The sequence below is a fragment of the Equus caballus genome, chromosome 8 (genome assembly GCF_041296265.1).
Source record: "Equus caballus isolate H_3958 breed thoroughbred chromosome 8, TB-T2T, whole genome shotgun sequence".
Classification (NCBI taxonomy): domain Eukaryota; kingdom Metazoa; phylum Chordata; class Mammalia; order Perissodactyla; family Equidae; genus Equus; species Equus caballus.
In genome coordinates, this window is record NC_091691.1 from 46,824,724 (window position 1) to 46,848,094 (window position 23,371).

General features: G+C 44.1%; 1 protein-coding gene across 2 annotated transcripts in view; it reads left to right on the top strand.

Annotated features, from left to right (window-relative positions):
* Positions 1-224: 224 nt before the first annotated feature.
* NPC1 (NPC intracellular cholesterol transporter 1) overlaps positions 225-23,371 on the top strand; it is a 48,893-nt gene continuing 25,746 nt past the window's right edge. The window contains exons 1-5 of one of the 2 annotated variants that reach the window (XM_005612764.4): positions 225-906; positions 12,194-12,316; positions 13,254-13,360; positions 16,370-16,545; positions 22,970-23,137. In XM_005612764.4, coding sequence (XP_005612821.2) covers positions 850-906; positions 12,194-12,316; positions 13,254-13,360; positions 16,370-16,545; positions 22,970-23,137 — 631 coding nt within the window. In that variant the 5' untranslated portion in view covers positions 225-849. The remainder of the gene's footprint in view (positions 907-12,193; positions 12,317-13,253; positions 13,361-16,369; positions 16,546-22,969; positions 23,138-23,371) is intronic. The other variant, XM_070220717.1, reaches the window with a different exon arrangement.

The following is a 23,371-nucleotide window of genomic DNA, read 5'->3' on the forward strand; positions in this document are numbered from 1 at the left end:
CCAGGGCGGTCTTCTCCCAGCCACGGCTTCCCTGCGACGCTTGGCTCGGCCAGCAGATGGTGCGGGTCCAGCGCTTTTCCGAACCCAGGCTGAGCGGGCAGCACACGGAGACTGCGCGGCTCAGCGGCGTCGCCCCCGCCGCGCTCTCGGATCACAACACCGTCAGGCCACTGCGCCGCTCCGCCCCGAGCTTTGCTGCAAGCGCCCAGGGGGCGGATTCCTTTGGGGTGACTGGATTTGGGAGGAAAACTTGCACGGAGTGCTCATTGGGGCCGAAATACCTATTCCGCTCAGGAGTGGGGTGTTAACTGGGAAAACAGTCTCCAAGCACTCCCGTTTGCTAAAGCCTTCTCGCACAAGGTCTCCAACCTAGGAAAGACAAAAAGGGGAAAATGAGTTACAGCATCAAAACCATGCACTCTTGGCACAACTCTAGAAATATCCTCCAGGCCGGATGCCAGAAGTTCAGCTGCCCTAGTCCGGGAGTCCTGGCCGAACGCCGCGCCCCGAGAGGCCGCAAGGCCGAGAAGGCCAAACGCGTGACCACAGGAGGTCACGCCGCGGGCGTGGCACTGCCTGGTCCAGCCCCGCCCCGTCTGGGCCCCGCCACTGCCCGGCCCCGCCCCCCGGGCCGGCCCTACCCCAGAACGGGCCCTGGGCGTCTCGGCAGCCGCACCGCCCAGAAGGGGGAGGGGCCGACGACGCCTTCCTCCTTCCTGACCTGCGCGCGCAGCCCGCCGCCGCCGCGGCTGCTCCGTCCTCCGCCGGCGCGGGATCCTCAGACAGCCCGGGACGCGGAGCCGAGCGAGTGCAGCAGCCGCCCACGTTGGCACCCCGCGCCGCCGCAACATGAGCGCGCCCGGCCCGGCCCTCGGCCTCCTGCTGCTGCTGCTCTGTGCCGCGCAGGTGAGCGGCCGCCAGCCCCCGGGCGGGCTCTGGGGGCTTCTCGGGGCCGCGAGTCGGGGGCGGCGCGCCGTGCAGCGGCTCAGGCTCCCCCGTCCCCCGAACGGGCGCGGATCCAGCCGGTCCCGGGGAAGTTGCTCTAGCGATGGAGCCCCTGGAGGTCCCCTCATCTCTCCGGTTTCTCTCCCCGGCCACGCACTTTCCCCTGAGGTCTGCAAGAGGGCGGCAGCAGGGAGCTGCTGGTTGGACCTGTTTTGAGCTCATGTCAGCGGTGGTCACCTAATTTCTGGGTTTAGGATGTGGGATCCGAGGGAAGGAGGAAGGTGGATAGAGAGGGATAGGGATCTTAGTTATTTAACCTGCCTGTAGAAGAAAAATTCTGCCATATGCTCTCGAACTCCTTATGAATTTATTTAGAAGCTCCAACCACCTTATTTCCGCTTATCCTCCCCTAAAGGGGAGGTAAAGAAAGGAAACAATTCGTCAAGCACCAAATTGGGACAGTCTTAAGTACTTGACAAGTCACCTCTGTCTTCTAAAGAGTGCAAGTTACTTCTTCTCAGCTAACTCCCTTTTACACCTTGGGAAACCGAGGCCCAGCGTCCACTAGCTCGCGCCGGGACGGGGCTTGGAACTCGGTGTCCTGACTCCCTGGGTCGGCTTTTCCTTGGTTTAGTAGCTTTGGGCGTCAGCGCCTCGCTGCCGTTTGTTGTCTCTGGTTTTCTCTTTTAAAAAAAACTGGGGGGGGGTCAGGGGTAGTAGCTAAGGATATAGTGCTGGTTAAACCGGATTGGGATGAAAGAGTGAGCCTCTGGGAGCCTGTGCCCTTGTGTCCACTCGCGGGCGTGTCGGTATTGAGGGGTAGTGAATCAGAGGGGAAAGCAGATTAAGGGGTCTCCCTGGACCAGGAAAACCTCTCCTTAGACTTCTGTGTAGTTCTCGGAGGAAGCAGGTGATGCTGACCCAGTGAGGGCCTGCGAGCCAGGAGAAGAGCCGTGGCTTCCTCTTCTCATGTGTGTGGGGGGTGGGGGGAGCCCCCGCCTGTGGCTTGTGGAGGAGCTCACATCTGGTGCCTGCTTAGGAGGGGAGGTGGTTCCCAATGAGGTCAGTGGGCTGACCACTTTCTAGCTCTGTGGCTTTGGGCACGTTGTTCTTTCGGGCCTCAGTTTTTTCTGAAGATAAAGAAAACCTCATAGGATTATTGGGGTCATTGAGTAACGTGATATGTGGAGAGACCTCATCACTATAGTAAAAACTCAAGAACTAGTAGCACTTATGTGCCTTAAAGAAAATACAGCTGTTTAATTTCCCTGGAGTTTAGGTCAGGATCTAGTAGGCAGGCTTCACGTTGTTAAGTAGCTTTAATTTCTGTCTGAAATCCTTTTACGTCAAGGTAGTCTCCAAGGCTGATGACCGGCCTTGGATACTGGCCTCTCTTCTTAGGACTTTTAGGATAGGTCAGAGGTTGGTCATGAGTCTCTTGCAAAACACTTGAAAGCCTTGAGCAGATTGTAAATGGTGGCTGGGAACGTCCCTATTGTTACTTTGCAGATTGACTCCCTCCTGTTGCAGAGGCTCTCTGTATACCTGAAGAGGTTGGCAGGAGAGGGGTCTTCTTTCAGAATTCTTACCGATGACGGCAGCTCACCTGGGTTCAGACTGAGCACTAACAAAGTTCCGTCGTGGAATTACAGACTGACTGTTCTTTGTAAGGTCTGAAATACATTTTGGGGGGATTTTTGCTCTTCATAGTTTTAAATTTTTACAGAGGATGAAATAGCATTACCAGACTGCATGGTTTTCAAACCTTGTGATCATCCAACGATGTGTACAGTTTTGAGAAATAGTATATATCTCTCCTGACTAATTTTTATAAGCTTTTCCTTGGGGAACTTGGAACAGAGAAAGGCTGGGGTAGGAAGTCAGCCAGTAAGATGGCTTTTCCCCAGGAGATTGGGAATGGGTTAGTCTTTTGGCCTGAGAGCGTTGAAGGATAACCATCTGAAACTGGAGTGAATGTGGGTGATCTTTCCCAGTCTCCCCCACTCCTTGATCCATGCTGTGATCAGATATCTTACTAACAGAAGTAATCAGGGGAAAATGGGGTTTTTATTTTAGCGAGTGGGCAGAAAGAAAACGACTTGCTGAATAGGTCTTTGTGTTCCTTCAGTGTTTGTCATATTAGCCAGAACAAAGAATCCCGCTGGGCGTGAGGATAGTATCATCTCTCTTTCTGGGTGACCTTACCCACCCTCCACTCCTCCTAAAAGGGGTGCTTCTCAGGGTGTTTTAAGGATGACACATTACCTACTGCAGAAGCCTGGACTGGGCCCTCTAATCGGGTCTCAGGCGCCCCTTTCTGCCCTTGCATCCACAGCTCCGTGAAGGGCATCAGTTCTCCAGCCAAATTAAACTGCTTGCTGTCAAAACCCTGCCCGTCTGCTAAGGCCCAGTTCAAATGCTACATCATTCGTGACATTGCTATTCCTGTTCCCCCAACTAGAATGCCTTCCCTCTAATGTCCTAAATCTTGTTTAAACTGCTGCAGCAGCTTTTACTGCCTGGCAGAAGACTTTTAAGTTTAGAGACCTGGGGGTGGATTTTGACTCTTCCTCTTTACTAGGAGTGATCTTGGGCGAGCCAGGTATCCTCTGGAACCTCAGTGTCCACTGTAAAATCGGTTAACAACTATGCCTACTTCTGAGGGTGCTTGTGGAAGGATAGAGAAATATTGTTCGAATTGAACTACTAGATTGCAGGCTCCTTGAGGGCAAGAACTATATTTTCCCATCTCCAAAATGGCCAGGACTCTTGGCTTTTACTCTCCTGAATCACCAAATCGTTGAGCTTTCAATGGCTTCAGGTGAGGGGACAAGATGGGGGAACAATTCAGAGGCTAGTGGAGATCACAGCTGCATTTACAGCTGGTGTCTGGGTGATGGTGGTGATCAACTATGGCCCAACAGGTTTCCCTTTGCTTGGACTCTGCCTGTTATTTTCAGTCTTTGCAATATTTGCTTTGGCAAGAACACTTAAAAAAAAATAACACCTCTCTCTGATGCAAATGTGCTGTTGGGGGATTTCAGAGGGGAGCTTTAAAATATGTTCTTTAGGGGCTGGCCCCGTGGCCGAGTGGTTGAGTTTGCACGCTCTGCTTTGGTGGCCCAGGGTTTCACCGGTTCAGATCCTGGTGCGAACATGGCACCGCTCCTCAGGCCACATTGAGGCGGCGTCCTACATGCCACAACTAGAAGGAACCACAACTAAAAATACACAACTACCTACTGGGGGGATTTGAGGAGAAAAAGCAAAAAAATATATATATATGTTCTTTATTTTATGACTGTCCCTTAGGCCACAGAGGAACTGAAATTACTGTCATTCAGTAATTTCATAAATATAAAGTGGTTGCTATGGGCACAATGTAGGATACAAAAGTAGATCAAGAGAACTAACTTATACAGAAAGACATCTATAAACTAAAGTGCTGTGTGGTTGTTAGTAGTTACTATCCCTGTCTTGTTCATAGTTGATGGGAGGAAGGGTGAATACATAAAAAAATTTACAATGAAAAGTGCTCTAATAAAGATAAGGACAAAGTGTTATAGGGAGTCCATTTTTGAGCTGAGCTTTGGAGGGCAAATTAATGCTTAAAGGGTGGACAAGAGGAAAACTGGAGAAAATAGGGGGAAAGTTACCTAATTGTTACTAAAAACCATTCAACTGTGTACCTGAAAAGGGTGACTTTTATGGTAAATTACCTCAAAGCCGTTGTCAAATGACATTGTAGATTACAAGAGGCTAAAGAAAAAAGAGCTAGCTAATATTTGCGTAGTGCTCCACTGCTATGACATGTCTGACCTTGTTTTAACTTCACAGGACTCCTTTAAGCTAGGTGTGATGCTCTTTTTCCTGTTTTACAGTTGTGGATATTAAGGCTCAAGTGTGTCCCAAGGTCACATAGCTAGTAAGTGGCAGACTGGGGGCTTGAGCCACTGTCTCTGACTTCTGTGCCCTAAATTATTCAAATTCAAAATATTGCTACCAGATTATTCATATTTAGCATAAGTTGATAGCTGTTCAGCAGATGTTCCACTCGGCCAAGAAGACATCTCCTTCAAGGCACGTTCGTGGCTTCTCCAAAAGCTCATGATAAATTAGAGGTGGAGTTAGCCTTCTGGCCTGCCCCATGGTTCACTTGCCACACTGTGTGAACGTTTCATAGGAAAAAGCCTGCGGTCAGTATATACTCCCACTTACTTTTGTGCTTTTGTTTTTGTCTTGTGGCTTTTGGGTTATTTTTTCAAACTTGTGGGTACTGGAGCTCATAAATGCCTAATACTAAGTAGTAGTATGACCTTCGGTGAGTCACATAAAGAAACTTCAAGCTGGAGGAGTTATCTGTAGAGTGAAGACTAGCTGAGCCCATCTAACTCTAATGAGACTGTGAGTTAACACCCATCTAGAGGCGCGCCTGGTGTTCACACAGATTATCCTTTGTCATGTGGATATGTTTGTGCCAGGTTGGCTGTGAAACAGAGTTCCAAAGATTTCCATCAGAAGAAGTCAGACCAGCCCAGCCTCCACCCCAAATGTCCTGCCACTTTTGTTTTGTCTGCCTACTTGACTCCGAAGGAAGTAGCAGGCAGCTTAACCTCTGGACAGGATTCTGTGTGCCACTCCCTCCATCTCCTCCTGTGTTGTCCTGCCTGGCCTGGCCAGCCCCTCTGCTCCCTGCAGAGGCCTCTTCTCCCCTCACTGGAGCTTGAGCTGGGTGTGTCTCCAGGTTCTGCCGTGAGCCTTACCATCCAAGACAGCGGCAGAGGTGAGAGGACCCAGCTCTGCACTCCACCTGCAGTGGGATGGCCTAGTGCAGGCCTGGAGTTGAGGATGGTCACTGGTACTGAGGAAGTGAGTCATTGTTTGACAGCTGCCTAGAGATGTACTTAAAAAGATGTAAGTGGTAGTCATTATTTCTGTTAGTGAACAAGTTTGTGTAGGAAGAAGGACACTTGTGTGGGATCATAGTGGATGGGACAGCCCATCTCTGGCGCATTGTCAAAATCTGCGGCTTCATCTGTGTACAGACTGAGCTGGAGTTTGAACAGTGCAGCAGCTGGAGAGTAGGGATACAGGGCTAGGATGGAGAATGCTCAACTGAGTGTTCAAAATCTTGATTCCCAATCCTGGTTTTGTCACTTAGGAGCCATGTGACCTTAGAGAATCTTCTCTGAGCTTTAGTTTTCTTACCTGTAAAATGTTGTGATACTACTCCATAGGGTGTCTGGGAAATGAGGCAATGAGGGCGAAATCTCTTAACTGTGCTTAGCACATGGTTGATGTTCAGTATGAGTTAGTGTTACTATTTCAGCAGGATTCACGAAAGGCAGCCTGGAGTACAGGATTCTGTTGCTGATGTTCAGAGCTGCTCCATACGATGAGATGTCCTTTCATGGAGCCCCCTCTTACGGTCTGATTTAGCAATTGCTATAGTTGCTGAAGTATACGAGAAGGGGCTTTTTTTTTTTTCTTTAGCCTTTCCTGAACTATTCCTGTTATTATTGAGAGAAGCTTTCCTATCCAGTCATATACCCAATAATTAAACTCTGGAGTATCTTGTGAAATATCCATATGACCTAACTTTTAAAAGTATAGATGGTCTAGCCTTGTAACTACTAAGTTCTGGGTTAAAGCCAAAACAACCAGCAGTTCTTGCTTCTGGTCGCCTTACATAATCCAGTGGAACTCCTTCAACTCATCGTGAATTTGAAGTTTCTGAACCAGTGAGCACTGGCTGAGGTACCGTAGGGAATTTAGAGCAAGTGTAATACCTGGGCTCTGCCTTTGTGAGTTTATGGTCTTATGAGCGAGTTAAGACAAAAGCAAGAAAATACTCATGCAGCTTCTCCCCTCATACACAACTTTGCAATTCTCATTAATATAAATTCTGCTTGATCTTAGGGCAGGAGCCGGCAAATTATGGCCTGGCCAGAGCCTTTTGCTCTAAATAAAGTTTTCTTGGGACACGCCCGCACCCATCATTACCTATTGTCTGTGGTTACTTTTGAGCTACAAAGGCAGAGTTGAGTATTTAGCACCATGACCTATGACCACAAGCCCTTTAGCCCTCTAAGGAGAAGTTGATCCACCCCTCTCCTGGTGGACCCACATGGGAGCTGTGGAGTGTAAGTGACAGAAACAGATACCGCCCACCAGAGCTCTGGGTGCAGAACACCTGCTCACCTGAGCAGTGAGGATGGGTGCCCTGAACAGCGGCCAGGTGCTGCCACTGACTGGGGACGCTGGGGCCGGAAGCAGGTGAAAGGAGTCAGTTAAATTTAGTGGAGGCAATGAATCTTGGGAGAGGCTTGTAAGAAATGAGGACATTCTGAGATGGGTAGGACTGAAACCTTGGAGAAAACAGTGGGGCTGGAGACAAGGACTGGAGTCTGGCCTTGGGGACCCAGATAAATACAGTTAAAGGCAGCTCAAGTAGAGCCGAAAGCCAATCCAGAGGGTAGTAGAGATTTATTTGTGAAAAAGCTATTCAAAAGTTACTGCTCTTGTATGTGCTTGCGTGTATACATCTGCGTAGGTGTCTGTAGGGAGGAATTGAAAGCCTGCAGGACCTACATCTCGTAAAGTAGCGCTGGTTAAAGCTGAGAAGTCGGGTGGGGTATGGAGAAGTGAGGAGCAGCTTTCAGTGTTATTTCATATACACCTGTGCTGTTTGAATATTTATGATGAATGGGTATTCTGTAATTAAAGAAAATAAAACCATTCATGGATTTTTAACATTATAGGAATGGGCAGAATTTTAAAAAGCTTAAGTAAGGTGATTCTTGTGGTTATGAATAGCTCTGTAAGACTGGCCTGTGACCATGAGAGGAACTGTGAAGAATCATTATCATTCTTTGGACTTGGACCCCCAATCCTTGAGTGGAGCTTTGACAAGACCTGTTATTAGAGGCTCTGGGATGTCAAGTGACACTCAGACCCAGAGTCTTTGATCCTATTTGAACTGATAGTCACTCCTTTCTTTAAAGATTTTATTTTTTTCTTCTCCCCAAAGCCCCCAGTACATAGTTGTATATTTTTAGTTGTGGGTCCTTCTAGTTGTGGCATGTGGAACACTGCCTCAGCATGGCCTGATGAGCGGTGTCATGTCCATGCCCAGGATCTGAACTGGCGAAACCCTGGGCCACTGAAGCAGAGTGCGTGAACTTACCCACTCAGCCACGGGGCCGGCCCCAACAGTCACTCTTCGGTTTAACCTCAGAATGATAACTGAGAACTGCGCTCTGCAGTCCTTGTCACCCGGCTTTTCTCTTACATGGTGGAGGACATCTGAGCTCATGTTTTATTTCGGTAGTGGGCATAATACTTCCTTCCCCAGGTGAATGTTATTGATAGGAAATCAGCACCAAGCGTTCTCATATCATACATAGTAGAGGCAGCTTTCAGCGGACACCTCACTTTTGGAAATCAGATGCTTTGCTTAGGAAGGAAGTGTGTGGCCTGTACCTGAGGTGCCATCTTGGTCGTGGTGTCAGCATGTGCTTCTCTGACAGTCCGGAAATCTTAAGCTGCATCCGTCCTCTTCATCCATAAAGTCCTGACTGCCTGCTCTGGTGATTTGGAGACTGGAAATCCATTGGCTCGGACCACAGCTAGGTTCTGGGTGGGATACAGAGATGAACATGGCCCAGCCAGTGGTCCACTGAGGAAGGACCCTCTGTGTGGTATAAGGATAAGAGCTCCGGCTCCAACCAGCTGGGCCTCAGGTAGGATCTGACTCTGCCATTCCTTAAATGTGGCCTCAGATTTAAGGCCACTTTTAAGTCACTTTACCTATGTAATGTTCAGTTTCCTCATTTGTAAAATGGTGTTACTTTAGTAGGAGTCTCACAGATCTGAGGATTAAGTGAGATAATAGGGGCACACTTAGCCAGTGTCTGGACACTGGCATGGAGGTGATGGCGGTGGTGGCCAATGTGATGGAGCTCAGGGAGGGAGGGGCTGTGCTTGGGTGGGTCAGGAAGGCGTAAGAGGGAGGGAGAGGTTGGAGAGTGGCCTTGACAACTAGCAAGGGGCAACGGGAGTGTAGGGGAGGGGCCGACTGGCATGAACAGTGCAGAGGCAGGCAAGTCTCACTTAGAGAGGAACAGAAGAGGTGGAAGAATAGCAGATGGGAGTGCTCAGCAGAGCCACATGAGGCGTCTGGAGCTTGTCTCAGAGGCTGTGGGAAGGATGGATTGTAGGTTTCTGAGCATAGAAAACTTTGGAGCCATGGCTCGAGAAGAGCCAGGTGGCAGCTGTGCCTAGGAGACGTTGCTGAGGTCTGGATGGGAGGTGACGGGGATGACAAAGGATGGCTGTGGGCTCAGCCGGGAAAGGGCGTGGGAGACTGCACTGGGGAGCTCCCCCACGAAGGTTCCGAGCCTGAAAGGTGCCTCGGCTTTGAACCCTCGTGAAGAGGGGTTGGCGATGGAGGAGGCTTTGGACGAAGGATTAGTCTCCTCTTGAGCTCCTGGGGTGGTCGGGCAGGTAGTTGGAAGTGCAGCTGGAGAGAAGGTGGGGGTCTTTGGAGGAGGAGCGTGAAATTGGAGCAGCATTTCTAGGCAGGAGCAGGTGAAGGGACCAACAAAGATGAGGTTGAAAATGTGCAAGAGAAAGGGGTGATGGGGGTCCCCAAGGAGGCTCAGGAGCGCTGCAGCAGCCAGGCCTGGGGTGCGAGACCGGCTCTCCTTTTGAGCTGTAGGCGAGAGGAGGAGATGGAGAGAGAGGTTTGAGGGCAGAAAGAGGCATCCCCCGCCGGTGCAGCCGTGTGAGTGAGTGCACACGTGCTCGTGCCTTACACAAGCAGGGAGCGGTGTAATGCCAGAGTGAGGACCTTAATTACTCGGTTGTATTTTATTGAGAGTCTGTGTCTGGAACTAGAATGTTCTGGTTTGAATCCTGGCTCTGCCGCTCTTGGACTAATTATTTAGCCTCTCTGTGTCCCCATTTGCTCGTCTACAAAATGGGTATAATATCGCACCTCCTTCATCAGCTTGTCGTGAGGAATAATTGGGTTAATCTATGAAGAGCAGGTGAGCCAGTGCCTAGTGCAGTCTATGGCTCAGAAGTCCCTTAGGCCCGTGGCTTAGGGCTGCTGCTCCCGGCAGGGTGACTGGGAAGCAAACCTGAGAGCCCAGTCGAGCTGGTTTCCTGGGCCCAAAGACACTCGGCTGTTTCATTCCCTTAAGGACTTTGGAACCTCTTTGCTGAGGTCCCAGACGGCTGGAAGACATTGAGAAGAATTCCTTCCATTTGATTGTGTGGTGCTTTGTAGTTTGCTAAGTACTGCCACGTCCAGTCCCTCATTTGATCTTCACACCAAGCCTGTGATAAGCGGAGGGTCTGGCTCAGTTCGCAGTAGAACTGCTCAGCGGGATGAAGGAACTGCTCCCGGTGCAGTCGGGCTCTGCAAGCACATTGACTAGGGGCCTCGTGGGCTCTGAGGAGCAGAAGCCAGGACTCCTGACCTCCCTGTGCCTCCCCCTTCTCCCCACACTTTTCTTCTAGATGGGTGGAAACAACTTTGCTTTGAAAAAGATGATGTGGATTATACAGGAGGATCTTTGTGACTGGGAACCTAACCACATTGGGTCATCTTCATTTTCTTCGATGGCGCCAAGCCCTGAGAAAGGGGAACTTAGAATCCAGATGCCCATCCTGTTTGTCATGCCAGAGTCTGGTTTGTTGGCTGGATTTCTGCCACTCTAGTTGGTGACATACCAGCGTGCCGCCAGGCCCGGACCTGCTTGCCCTGCTGGTCTGTTGAGAATGACGTGGGTTTAGGGAAGGGTGCCCTGTATTTAAATTACATGTCAACATCAGCAGTTAGTGCTGCCTCCTTAGTCTGTTTTTGCCTTTTCAGATTTCAGTAGATGGATAATGAACTTGTAGGTAGAAATCTAAAGAAGCAATACTTTCACTAAAATTGCTAGATTTATGGAAATAACGGTGATTCTTTTTATATAAGAATTTTGCGCCTTCTTGCCAGAGGTTTGGTATGTGGTATTGTTGAATACTTGTCACTTCCTCCTTTGTTTAATTTCCCTCTCTTGTGGCCTAAACATAAGAATTTTAATGAATCAAGAGATGGGCAAGTCATAATTTCTGCTTTAAATTGTCTGAAGAATAACTTCAGAGACAAGTTATATTGACCCCTTAGATTCCCCCCCCACCTATACATCCCAGCCTCCTGCCTGTTTCTTCTTTCATGATCTTAGGGCTTCAGGGACTGTTGTGGATTTGTATTTTGATGCTGGGGGCCAACACAGGCTGACTTAGCTCCTTGCATATGTGTGGGTCATGTGCCACTGTCACTGGAGAGAAGTCATGCTGTTGCTTCTATACAGATTTTTTAAAAAATGGCTTTTCTACCGGTTGTCTTGGGAGCCACGGTTGCTTCTCCAAAGTCCCTTGTTTCCTCAGGGGACAGATGATTGCAAGACCTTGCCAGCCTGTGGCCCTGGCCGGCTTGGTGGACTGTGCTGACGCAATGATTCACACTGCGCTCTCCTCCCCTTCTCAGTTTTCTGACAACCTTGTGACTCTCACATGGGGAGTATGAGTGGCTCTTGAGAAATCTTTAGATAAAAGGTTTAAAGTTTTTCTTTTAAGATTGCTGAGGTGATTTTCCTGAAAGTTGGCACATTCCTTGCTTTCTATACATTTCTTGCTTTCTTGAGGTCAAGGAGTTCATTCTTGCTCCTTCTCACTTAGGATTTATCCTTTTTCTTACGTAGGGTTTATTGATGTTTGTAGTTTTGTTCTTCACATTACTCATGATGTGCTGATGTTAATTAACCTAAATATTTATGGAAATATTCTTTCATTAATTAGAGATTATATAGTTCCTTATGCAGCTGTGCAGAACTAATGCCGTAGTAATTGCAACCTCACATACTATCTGGCTTTCTTTCCTCTACACCGATTCCTAGTTATTCTTACTTGGATCTGTAGCTTCCTCTTATCAACAAATAAATTATTGGGAATTAGAAATCATGTAAATAAGTCATTTCTGTTACCAGCTTCACTGACTTACTTGACAAGTCCATTTGGCCTATTTTAATTCGTATTTTACAAAATGTTAAACTAACCAGTGCCTCTTGTCGTTGCTTCACTTTGCAGGTAACGTTGGGAAATTCTGTAATAGTGCATAAGTGGGCACTTTTTGCCATTGAAATTTGTTTTACCCTTGCAGCCCTGATGAACTGAGTTTTGTGTTGACTTTTTCTAGGTGTTTTCACAGTCCTGTGTTTGGTATGGAGAGTGCGGAATTGCATTTGGAGATAAGAGGTACAATTGCGAATATTCTGGGCCACCAAAACCATTGCCAAAGGATGGGTATGATTTACTGCAGGTAAGTTTGTCATGTTGGGCATTGGGAACACAAAATGCTGATTACGAGATCCTCTGTCTTTATACCTTAAATATTGTGGGGGTTGGGGTGGAAGTGAAACCATTAGGCTTAAATCTTATCCCAAGCTCTTAGCTGTAACACGCAATGGCAGAGAAGATAACAGAGCTCCAGAGGCTTAATTTTTCTGGGGCTGACTTCATGCCTTTCTCATAAAGTTTCCCACTCGCAGGTTACTATTTAGAGACTGACCTTGGTACCTCAAATGTTGCTCTTTGCAGGTTCTTCAGAATATATTAAAGTTAACTTATTTTGGTTCCTAGATTTTAGAACTTGAATGAACAAGGCTGCTAAGTAGCTCTGACCCTCTTGTCCTCGGTTCATTTTACTGATTCTTCTGTTTTCTACTGAGAACCTGTGAACTTTGGCTGCTACCAAGATTCTGTTTTCTGTTCTTTTTTTTTTTTTTCACCATCCCTGGTACACAGGGATATTAGAAAAGAACTGGAAAAATCAAGCTGAAAAGACTGGTTTTAGAGGCTTAAGTAACCTAAAATCAAGTTGATGTGCTGCCAGTTCTTCTAGACATACTTGCTACTTTTATCAGAATTATCATGGACATTTGACTTGGCCTGGAGTGACTAATGGAAATAGTAAATAGCATTCTGGTTGAACTTACACACAAAACCTAAGAAGAGGTAAAGTGATTGTCAAGGGAGGAGAGTGAGCTGCTATTTATAAGAACAAAGTTAGAAATGTCTCTACTACCTCCCCTTGTGAATTTGATAGCCTTTAAAAGAATTCTGCAAGAGCTTTGCAAACACGTCTGACCTTGTCTAACTAAAAAGGACTTATATGAATAAAATTGTCTTATTTCATTGAGGAATGTTTGTCCTTATTTAACTGTGATGCTCTGACATTCATGCTTTCCCACCCAAAGGAGCTCTGTCCAGGACTCTTCTTTGGCAATGTCAGCCTTTGTTGCGACGTTCAGCAGCTTCAGACGCTGAAGGACAACCTGCAGCTTCCTCTACAGTTTCTGTCCAGGTAGGTTGACTGCCAGGTAAACAGGAAAAATGGATTTTAGGCACTTTTAACCAGTAACGTTCTGATTTCTTTTGAAAAGTTTGTTTAGAAAGCAATCTTACGACTTCTCAGAAATAAAGAATAATTTCTGTTAAAGTAATAATTATCCGACTTGGTCCTCTTGCTCATTACATTCAGAGCTGATGCCTGGTCTTCCTCTGAGGTGTCTTTACCCCAAAGGGTGTCTGCACTGTGGACTGGCCCTTTCAGACTTGAGCCTCTTTGCGCTGTGGGCAGGAGAGGCTCCTGGTGGTGGTGCTCAGGTCTCTGACCCAAGACCCTCATCCATGCAGTCCTCTGCATCACCTCCCTCTCCTCACCTCCCCTGCTTTGCACATGGTTCTCTCTTCCTGGGGTGACGTCATATGCTAGAGTCCCAGTGCTCAGGAGAGCTGGCCTTTGGGAACTATTAATCAGCTTGGCGTAGTCGGCTGCTTTTGTCAAAATTAGCTTACTGTCCAATCTGTTCCCTGTGACTGGGGCAGTGGAGAGACTTGCATTGTAGATATTCTTCTCTAAGCTCAGCCAGCAGTTCTCAGAGGTGCAGAAGAACAGCTGGTGGTGGTCTTTGGAACAGCACATGATGATACCGTTCTGACTTTCCCACACTTGAGCGCCCTGGTAAGGGTAGATGGGAAGGACGTCTGCAGAGGGAAATACTTCTCTGTGCAGGTGCTGCTGCAGGTGACGGGGTGCAAGTGGGCGTCTGCTGAGGAACCCCGGCTTCCCAGAAATACACAGTGAAAAACCCTCACTAAATTTTTCTTTCAGGACAATGTACACTACAGATCTTCCTTGACTTACGATGGAGTTACTCCTGATAAACCCATCGTAAGTTGAAAACATTGTAAGTCAAAAATGGATTTAAGGGGCCGGCCCCGTGGCCGAGAGGTTAAGTTCGTATGCTCCACTTTGGTGGCCCAGGGTTTCGCTGATTCTAATCCTGGGTGCAGAGTTGGCACCGCTCTTCAAGCCATGCAGAGGCAGTGTCCCACATGCCACAACTAGAGCGACCCACAACCAAAAATACACAACTATGTACTCGGGGGGGGTTTGAAAGGAAAAAGGAAAAATAAAATCTTTAAAAAAAAAAAATGGATTTAATACCCTTACCCTGCTGAACATCCTGGCTTAGCCTAGCCTACTTTAAATGAGCTCAGAACACTTACATTAGCCTGCAGTTGGGCAAATCATCTAACACAAAGTCCATTTTGTAATACAGTGCTGAATGGCTCACGTAACTTATTGAATAACATACTGAAAGTGAAAAACAGAATGGTTGGATGGGTACAGAATGGTTCTAAGTGTATGGGTTGTTCACCCTCGTGATGACGTGGCTGACTGGGAGCTGCGTCTCGCTGCTCCTGCCCAGCATCACGAGGGAGAATCTACCACATATCACTAGCCTGGGAAAAGATCAAAATTCAAAATTCAAAGTATGATTTTTACTGAATGTTTATCCTTTTTGTATCATCATAAAGTCGAAAAATCTTAAGTTGAACCATTGTAAATTGGGAACTGTCTGTATAATAATAGATCAGGAAGTTGAGAATCTAATCAGGCCACTGTACCCTGTGGAAGGCTAGTGGATGTTGATAGAGCTAGATTGGAGCCATCACTCAGTCAGAATACATTTATTTAGCACCTACTGAGACATTATGGACATAAACATCAAAAGATAACCAAGTTTTCCCCGTGTTTTCAGAGGTAGCAGAGTTTGATTTATAATAGCAAATAATGAGAAGCTACTGTGTGGAATATTATGCAGCTGTCAAAGTAGACGATTTTAAAGGTAGTAACCTGGAAAGAGGTTTGTAATTTATGGAACATGATAAAAAACTGTGCACCCTTAGAGTGATTTTTGTTAGAATGGTGTAATTGTCATTCCTATTTTTGTCACAGTAAAGCACAGGACTCCTGAAATAGTCAGTGTGCATGTCTGCTTCTTCACGAGGTCAGAGGGTTTGAGGGCTGGGACCACAGCTTCCTTGTTCTGTGTCGTGTCTGGTCGCCTAGACTGGATCAGAGCAGAGAGTAATCTTGATTGATTGTGTTTTGAGAATGCAAGTCTAATGAAGTAACAGCTTTTGCAGATAACAATGAACCAAAGAGGAGAGTTCTTTTGCTGTTTAACTGGTCAACATTCAGAGCTTAAACTTTGAACCTGAAGGACAGCAGACAGCTTGTGGTTCTCATGAAAACCCATGTGCTTCTGAAGTACGTGCAGCCAGAGAAGGCCACTGGCACTGTTGTTCTTTTTATCTTCTCAAGTCACGGGGAATCCTCTTGTGTTCAGAGAAGGCCTGGGGATTATCTTGGAGCTTGGAAGAGAGCCTTTCAGTAGATTATAAAGTGAAAATTCTAATGTGTAAATCTAATTTTTTCTCCTTTTTTCTTCTTAATCAGAATTGTCACCATGCTCCTAAGTCCTTTTAGCTTCAAGACAAAGAAAACGTCTGTAAATTATAAAGTGAAGAATTCAGAGAAGCATTTTTCTCTTTTTGAAATTACAGCTGGACAGCATAAATGTAGTAATTAGGGCAGTCTTTAAAGAGGTGTCTTCTTTCTTTCTTTTTTTAAAGATTTTATTTTTTCCTTTTTCTCCCCAAAGCCCCCCGGTACGTAGTTGTGTATTCTTCGTTGTGGGTTCTTCTAGTTGTGGCATGTGGGACGCTGCCCCAGCGTGGTCTGATGAGCAGTGCCATGTCCGCGCCCAGGATCTGAACCAGCGAAACCCCAGGCCGCTGAAGCAGAGCGTGCAAACTTAACCACTTGGCCTCGGGGCGGGCCCCAGGTCTTCATTTCAACATGAGATTTTAGCTTTAGAATTGCTAGGTTTAATATGTCCTTGTGGTATTTCATTTGTCACTTTACAATAAATTTTATATATTGTTTGTCTATTTTAAATCACCTTTTTCCTGGCCCTGTTATCTGTGAGATCATACAAAATATAGTTTACTTTTTCTTTAGATGTCCGTCCTGTTTTTATAACCTAATGAACCTGTTTTGCGAGCTGACATGTAGCCCTCAACAAAGTCAGTTTCTGAACGTTACAGCAACTGAAGACTATGTTGATCCTGTTACGAACCAGACGAAAACAAATGTAATAGAATTGCAGTACTATGTTGGCGAGAGTTTTGCTAATGGTAAGTAAACTTTTAATTCTTCTTCTTCTACAGTTGGTATCAGGACAATGGATCAAATTGTTTTGTTGTTGTTGTCCTGTCAGCTGTGTGAAATGACAATTTTTAGTTCTGTTGGCCATGAAATGCGAGTTGTTGCTTTGCTTGTATCCTAGAACTTGAGCTACAGGCTGTGGCACAATCTCCTTAAAGTATTTGCTTTAACTGCTTCCCAACTGTAAGTTCCCATATGGGAATTTTTAGTACAGTCGTCCCCCCTTATCCTCAGGGGATGTGTTCCAAGACCCCCACTGCATGCCTGAAACCACAGATAGTACCAAACCCTGTATGTACTATGTTTCTTCCTATACATACATAGCTGTGATAAAGTTTAACTTATAAATTAGATACAGTAAGGGATTAACAATAACTAATAGTAAAATAGGACAATTATAGCTATGCAGTAATAAAGTTATATGAATGTGGTCTCTCTCTCAAAATATCTTATTGTACTGTACTCACCCTTCTTGTGGTGATGTGAGATGGCACAGTGCCTGTGTGATGAGATGAAGTGAGGTGAATGACTTGGCATTGTGATGCAGCAAATTTTCTACATAATATTTTCAGACCATGGTTGACCGCGGGTAAGTGAAACCAGGGAACACGAGACCTCAGATAGGGAAACCTTGGATAAGGGGGGACTACTATATGTGCATGGTTACTTCTGTACTTTTTAGAGACCATTGGAACTTTGGTTCTAGTGGACGTGAACTGTGTAGCTTCATGAGTTACTGCGAGACTGAGGAGCAGGGTTGGAAGGGAGAAGTAGCTGGCAGAGGAGAGGAGATTTCGACTATGAAGAAGCAGATGACCGTGAGGGAAAGGAAGCAGGGAGAACAAACGGGAGAAAGGGTAACCCCAACAATTAGAAATCACAGAACAATCTGGAAAAGACCATATAATGCTTGTTGAAAATGATTGAAATGAAGGAACTCTGAAAGAATAGAACACTAGGGAAAAAGAACAGATTAGAAATAGAACCAACTGGATCTATTAATGAGAAATCGTCATTTAAGTGGACTAAAAGGTAAACAGCAGATTAGACAAAGCTGAATAAAGAATATGCCCAAGATCAATCTAAAATAAGAGAAAAAGAATTCAGCAAAGTTGTTGACTATAAAAGCAATATACAAATTTAATTGTAATGATCAGTTAAAAATGTAATAGAAAGAATTTTAATAGAAAAAAGATCCCATTTACAAAAGCAATAAAAAGTAAAGTTCCTAGGACTAAACCTGCCGAAAGATGTGACCTAAAAGACAACCTGACTGATGGAGAGAGATCATTCTGTCTAGAAACAGGACTGTGCATGTGGAAAGTTGATACATACCAGGTGTATTGTCACATCGTTAAGGGAAAGGGTGGGCTGGTTGACTAGTGGAGTGAGGAAATTATTATGTTCATCTAGTTTTTATTTTTCCATATCATACTAAAAATGCATAGATTAAAAATCCTAATTTTGGAAATATTTAGGAGTAAATATAGAAGACCTTTATGACTTAAGTGTAAGGAAGGATTCTAGACAAGAGAGGAAAGGCAGAAACCATAAGTGAAAAGGTTTATAAATATAAATCAGTATCTAGAGAAATCACTGAAATGCAGATTAACAGTAAGCTACCATTTCACACATCAGATTGCCACAAATTAAAAAGTTGTCAATTCCAAATATTGGTGAGGATGTGGAGCAATAGGAATGTCAATATACTGTGCCACTGGTAACCATAACTTGGAGTGAGTGTTTGAAAACCATTAGAAAAACTATTTTGCATTACCTGGTAAAGTTGGAGATAAATATACGCTCATTCCAGAAATTCCACATATAGATGCTTGCCTTCAAGAAACTCTTAATGCATAGAAACAGGGAGACCATTTAAAAACATTCATTGTAGCATTTTTGTGATCATGAAAAATTGGAGATGTCAAGGGAATGAGAAGACAAGCACATACTGGGAGAAAATATTTACAAAAAGACATCTTATAAATTAGTATTATGCAAAATATATGAAGAACTCTTAAAACTCAATGATAAGAAAGCAAAGAGCCCAATTAAAAATGGACAAAAGACCTGAACAGACACCTTACCAAAGAAGGCATATGGGTGGCAAATAAGCATATGAAAAGATGCTTGACATCATGTCTCACTAGGGAATTCCAAATTGAACAACAATGAGATATCAGTGCGTACCTAATAGAATGACCAAAATTAAAACACTGACACCACCAGATGCTGGTGAGGGTGTGGAGCCACAGGAACTCTCATTCGTTGCTGGTGGGAATGCATAATGGTACGGCCACTTTGGAAGACAGTTTAGCAATTTCTTAGAAAACTAAAAGTACTCTTACCATACAATCCATCAGTCATGCTCTTTGGTATTTACCCCAAAGAGTTGAAAATGTTTGTCCACACAAAAACCTGAACATGCATGTTGATAGCATCTTTATTCATAATTGCCAAAACTTGGAAGCTACCAAGATGTCCTTGAATAGGTGAATGGGTAAACTGTGGGACATCCTGACAATCGAATATTGATCAGCGCTAAAAATAAGAAACTTTAATAAATGAAAGATGCCAGTCTGAAAAGGCTACAGACTCTATGATTTCAACCATAAGACATTTGGAAAAGGCAAAACTGTGGAGACAGTAAAAAGATCAGTGGTTGCCAGGGTTGCGGGGAGAGAGGAATGAATAGGAGAAGCACAGAGGATCTTCAGGGCAGTGAAACTATTTGATACTGTAATGGTGGGTACATGTCATACATTTGCCAAAACTCATAGAATGTACAACACCTAAAGTGAACCGTAAAGTAAACTATGGACTTTGGGTGATGATGATGTGTCGGTGTTGGTTCATCGATTGTAATAAATGTACCACTCTGGTGCTGTTGATAGTTGGGAGGTTCTGCTTGTGTGGAGGCAGAGGTTATATGGGAACTCTGTACTTTCTGCTCAGTTTTCCTATGAACCTACCACTGCTCTAAAAAATAAAGTCCATTTTAAAAAACAAAAATTAAAAAAATTGGAGACACCAAATGCTAATTAAGAGGAGAATGGGTAACTATATTGGAGCATAGTCATAGTCTATGATGGAATACTTAAAACCGTTAAAATGTATGAGTTAGAATTATGTCAGTCATGTGAATGACTCTTAAAAAATATTGACTGAAAATAAATACAGAAAACGTATATAATGTTTATATTAAACAGTATGTATTTATGGATACAGTATATCATAAAAGTACACAAACATGCATGGGAAAGATAAACATCAAATTCAAGATTGGTTATATTGAAGAAGAGGGGATGCTCGTAGCAAGGGGCAGTCAGGGGGCTTCACCTGTATCTATAGTGTATTTTTTAAACTATTGAGGCAACTGGTGTAAAATAGTAATATTGATATAGATGGATGAGTAAATGAGAATTATTGTCCATATTTTCTGAATGCTTGAAATATCTAATAAAAAAAAAAAACCTTGAAAACCAAATGGTGAGATGGAAGATATGAGGGAATTACCCAGGAAACAACACAGAATTATAAAGATCTGGAAATCATTAAAGAAGTGATATGTGGGATGAAGTGAGAAACTCCAGAAAAAGAAAAGAGAGCTAGGGAGAGACAACAAGCAAAAGGATAATGGCTGAGGACTTCCCAGAATGGATGAGAGATGAATCCTCAGAGTTAGGAAAAGATAATGAATCCTTAAGCCAGATAAATTAAAAAGAAATAAAATATACAAAAATCAGTTTTATTTCTATACACTTGCAATGTACAATCTAAAAGTGAAATTAAGAAAAAATTTCCTTTTACAATAGTATCAAAAAGAATAAAATACTTAGGAATGAATTTAACAAAAAGTGTAAAACTTATACTCTAAAAACTATAACACATTATTAAAAGAAATTGAAGAGAATCTTAATAAATGGAAAGACATCTCACGTGCATGGATCAGAAGACTTAATATTGTTAAGATGGCCGTACTGCCCAAATTCATCTACAGATTCCGTGCAAACCCTATCAGAATGCCAACTGACTTCTTTATAGAAATTGACAGGCCTTGATTCTAAAATTCACTTGCAATTGCAAGGGATCCAGAATAGTCAAAACAATCCTAAAAAAGAAGAGCAAAATAGGACTCATTCCCAATTTCAACACTTACTATCAACCAATGGAAATCCAGATGGCATGGTATTGGAATAAGGATAGGCATATAGAACAATGAGGTAGAATTGAAAATAAACCAACATGTCTATGGTCATCTGATTTTTGACAAGGATGGCAAAACTATTCAATGGGAAAAGAATAGTCTTTTCAACAAATAGTGCTTGAACAACTGGATAGAGAATGAAGTTGGACCCTTACACCACAACAGATACAAAAATTAATTTAAAATGAATCAAAGACCTAAATGTAATAGCTAAAACTAGAAAACTCTTAGAAGAAAACATAGGGATAAAACTTCATGACCTTGATTTGGCAATGGATTCTTGGATATGACAGCAGAAACATGAGCAACGAAAGAAAACAATAGATCTGTTGGACTTGATCAAAATGAAAAACTTTTCTGTTTCAAAGGACACCAAGAAAAGGCAAGAATATTTGTAAATCATGTATTTAACAAAGGATTTGTATCTAGAATATGTAAAGAATTCTTTAACTCAATATTAAATAGATAAGTGAATTAAAAATGGGCAAAGGATCTGAATAGACATTTCTTTAAGGAAGTGATACAAATGGCCAATAAGCACATGAAAAGATGCTTGAAAGCATTAGTAATCAGGGAAATGCAAATCAAAACCACAGTGAGATACCAATTCACACCCCTTAGGACAGCTAGAAGCAAAAAGTCAGATAAAAACAGGTTTTGGCGAGGATGTGGAGGAATCGTTGGGACCTTCATACACTGCTGATGGGAATGAAAAATGGTGCAGTCACTTTGGAAAACAGTCTGGCAGTTCCTGAAACAGTTAAACATAGAGTTACCATATGACCCAGCAATTCTGCTCACAGGAGAAATAAAAACATATGTCCACACAAAACCTGTATACAAATATTTATAGCAGCATTATTCATAATAGCCCAAAGGTAGAAACAACCTAGATATCCATCAACTGATATATAGATAAACAAAAGGTGGTATATCCAGACGATGGAATATTATTCAGCCATAAAAAGGAATGAAGTACAGATACCTGCTACAACATGGATGGCCCTTGAAAACATCATGCTAAGTGAAAGAAACCAGTCGCAAAAGACTACATGGTATATGATTCCATTTATCTGAAATGTGCAAAATAGGCAAATCTAGAGACAGAATTAGATTAATGGTTGCTTAGGGGTTGAGGAGATAAGGGAGCATTAGCCAAAGGATACAGAATTTCTTTTTTTAAGGTGATAAAAATGTTCTAAAATTGACTGTCATGATGGTCACATATATCTGTGAATATGCTAAAATCTATTAAATTGTAACTTTAAATAGTGAATTGTATAGTATGTGAATTATATCTCAATAGAGCTGTTAAAAAGAAATCCATACCTAAATATAGCTTAGAACAACTGTAAAACTCCAAAGACAAGTATCTTAAAAGCAAGTAGAAAAAAGATACAAATCACTTCAAAAGAATGACATTTGGAGATTTCCTTCCAGCAATGATAGAGGGCAGAAGGCAATGGAATAACCACAGTTCTAAAGAAAATAACTATCCCTCTAGCTACACTGTCTTCCTAGAGTGAGGGCAAGACGGTGAATTACAAGTGTCTCCTTCAGGTTTAGGGGAGGAATGTCATGGGAAGTTTCTGACAAGCAGGGCTATATGGGGCCCATTACCACTCCTTCCTTATGTGCAAAATGTCGTTGACATTATCCTTATTCAGTGTGTCTTAACGTGTACTAAACTAAAACCAAAAAAGAGAGTAGTATTAGGTTCATTCAGACGTGACCCTGCCCTAAAACCAGTCTTCCCCTGTAAGTTCCGGAATTCTCCAGCAGTATAGTTTCCTGCCACAGAAGTTTTCTGGAACCAGCTTCATTGACTGAAGAGGCACGAAGGTTCTTAGTTTCTCCTTCCCCAGTCTTAGTGTGCTCTTCTGTATGGTGGGGTAACACTTTTCCCAGCTGTTGCCAGCTGCGTGGCATGACAGGAGCCTTTCCTGTCTGTGTTTTACATTTAAGTTAGCTGGAATCTGGCCCAGCATGTTAATTGCAGGGTGACAGGCCGGTTTCAGGGGTGATCTGCCTTCCTGCCCTTAGTAGTTACTGTCCCGCGTTCCAGCCTGTGGCTTCTGATTGCAGGGTGTATGGGTTTCCGAGGTCCTGTTGGAGGGGGCTTTTGTAAGATCTGGCTGTGAGGTGAAGCAGCATGGTGTCCAGTTTTTCCTTTGTTCCTCTGCTAGCCATGTACAACGCGTGCAGGGATGTGGAGGCCCCCTCAAGTAACGACAAAGCCCTGGGAATCCTGTGTGGGAAGGAAGCCGAAGCCTGCAATGCCACCAACTGGATCGAGTACATGTTCAATAAGAACAACGGCCAGGCACCCTTCACTATCACACCCATTTTTTCAGGTAGGGATAAAGACTCCCGAGTTTGGTGTATTTGGGATTTTTTTTTTAAAGCCCAGGAACCTTAAACTGCAGTAGGAAGATAAATTCAGGTAACTAGTTCCTGGAGTTTCCCTCCGATGAGAGAGGTAACTGGAGCATTTAATTTCTCCTGCCCCTGGTTAATTTAGGGGCTGCAAGTGGGATCGGAGGAGGAAGAAGACTTGCCTTCACGTATTGCTGCGTAATTGAAAGAAT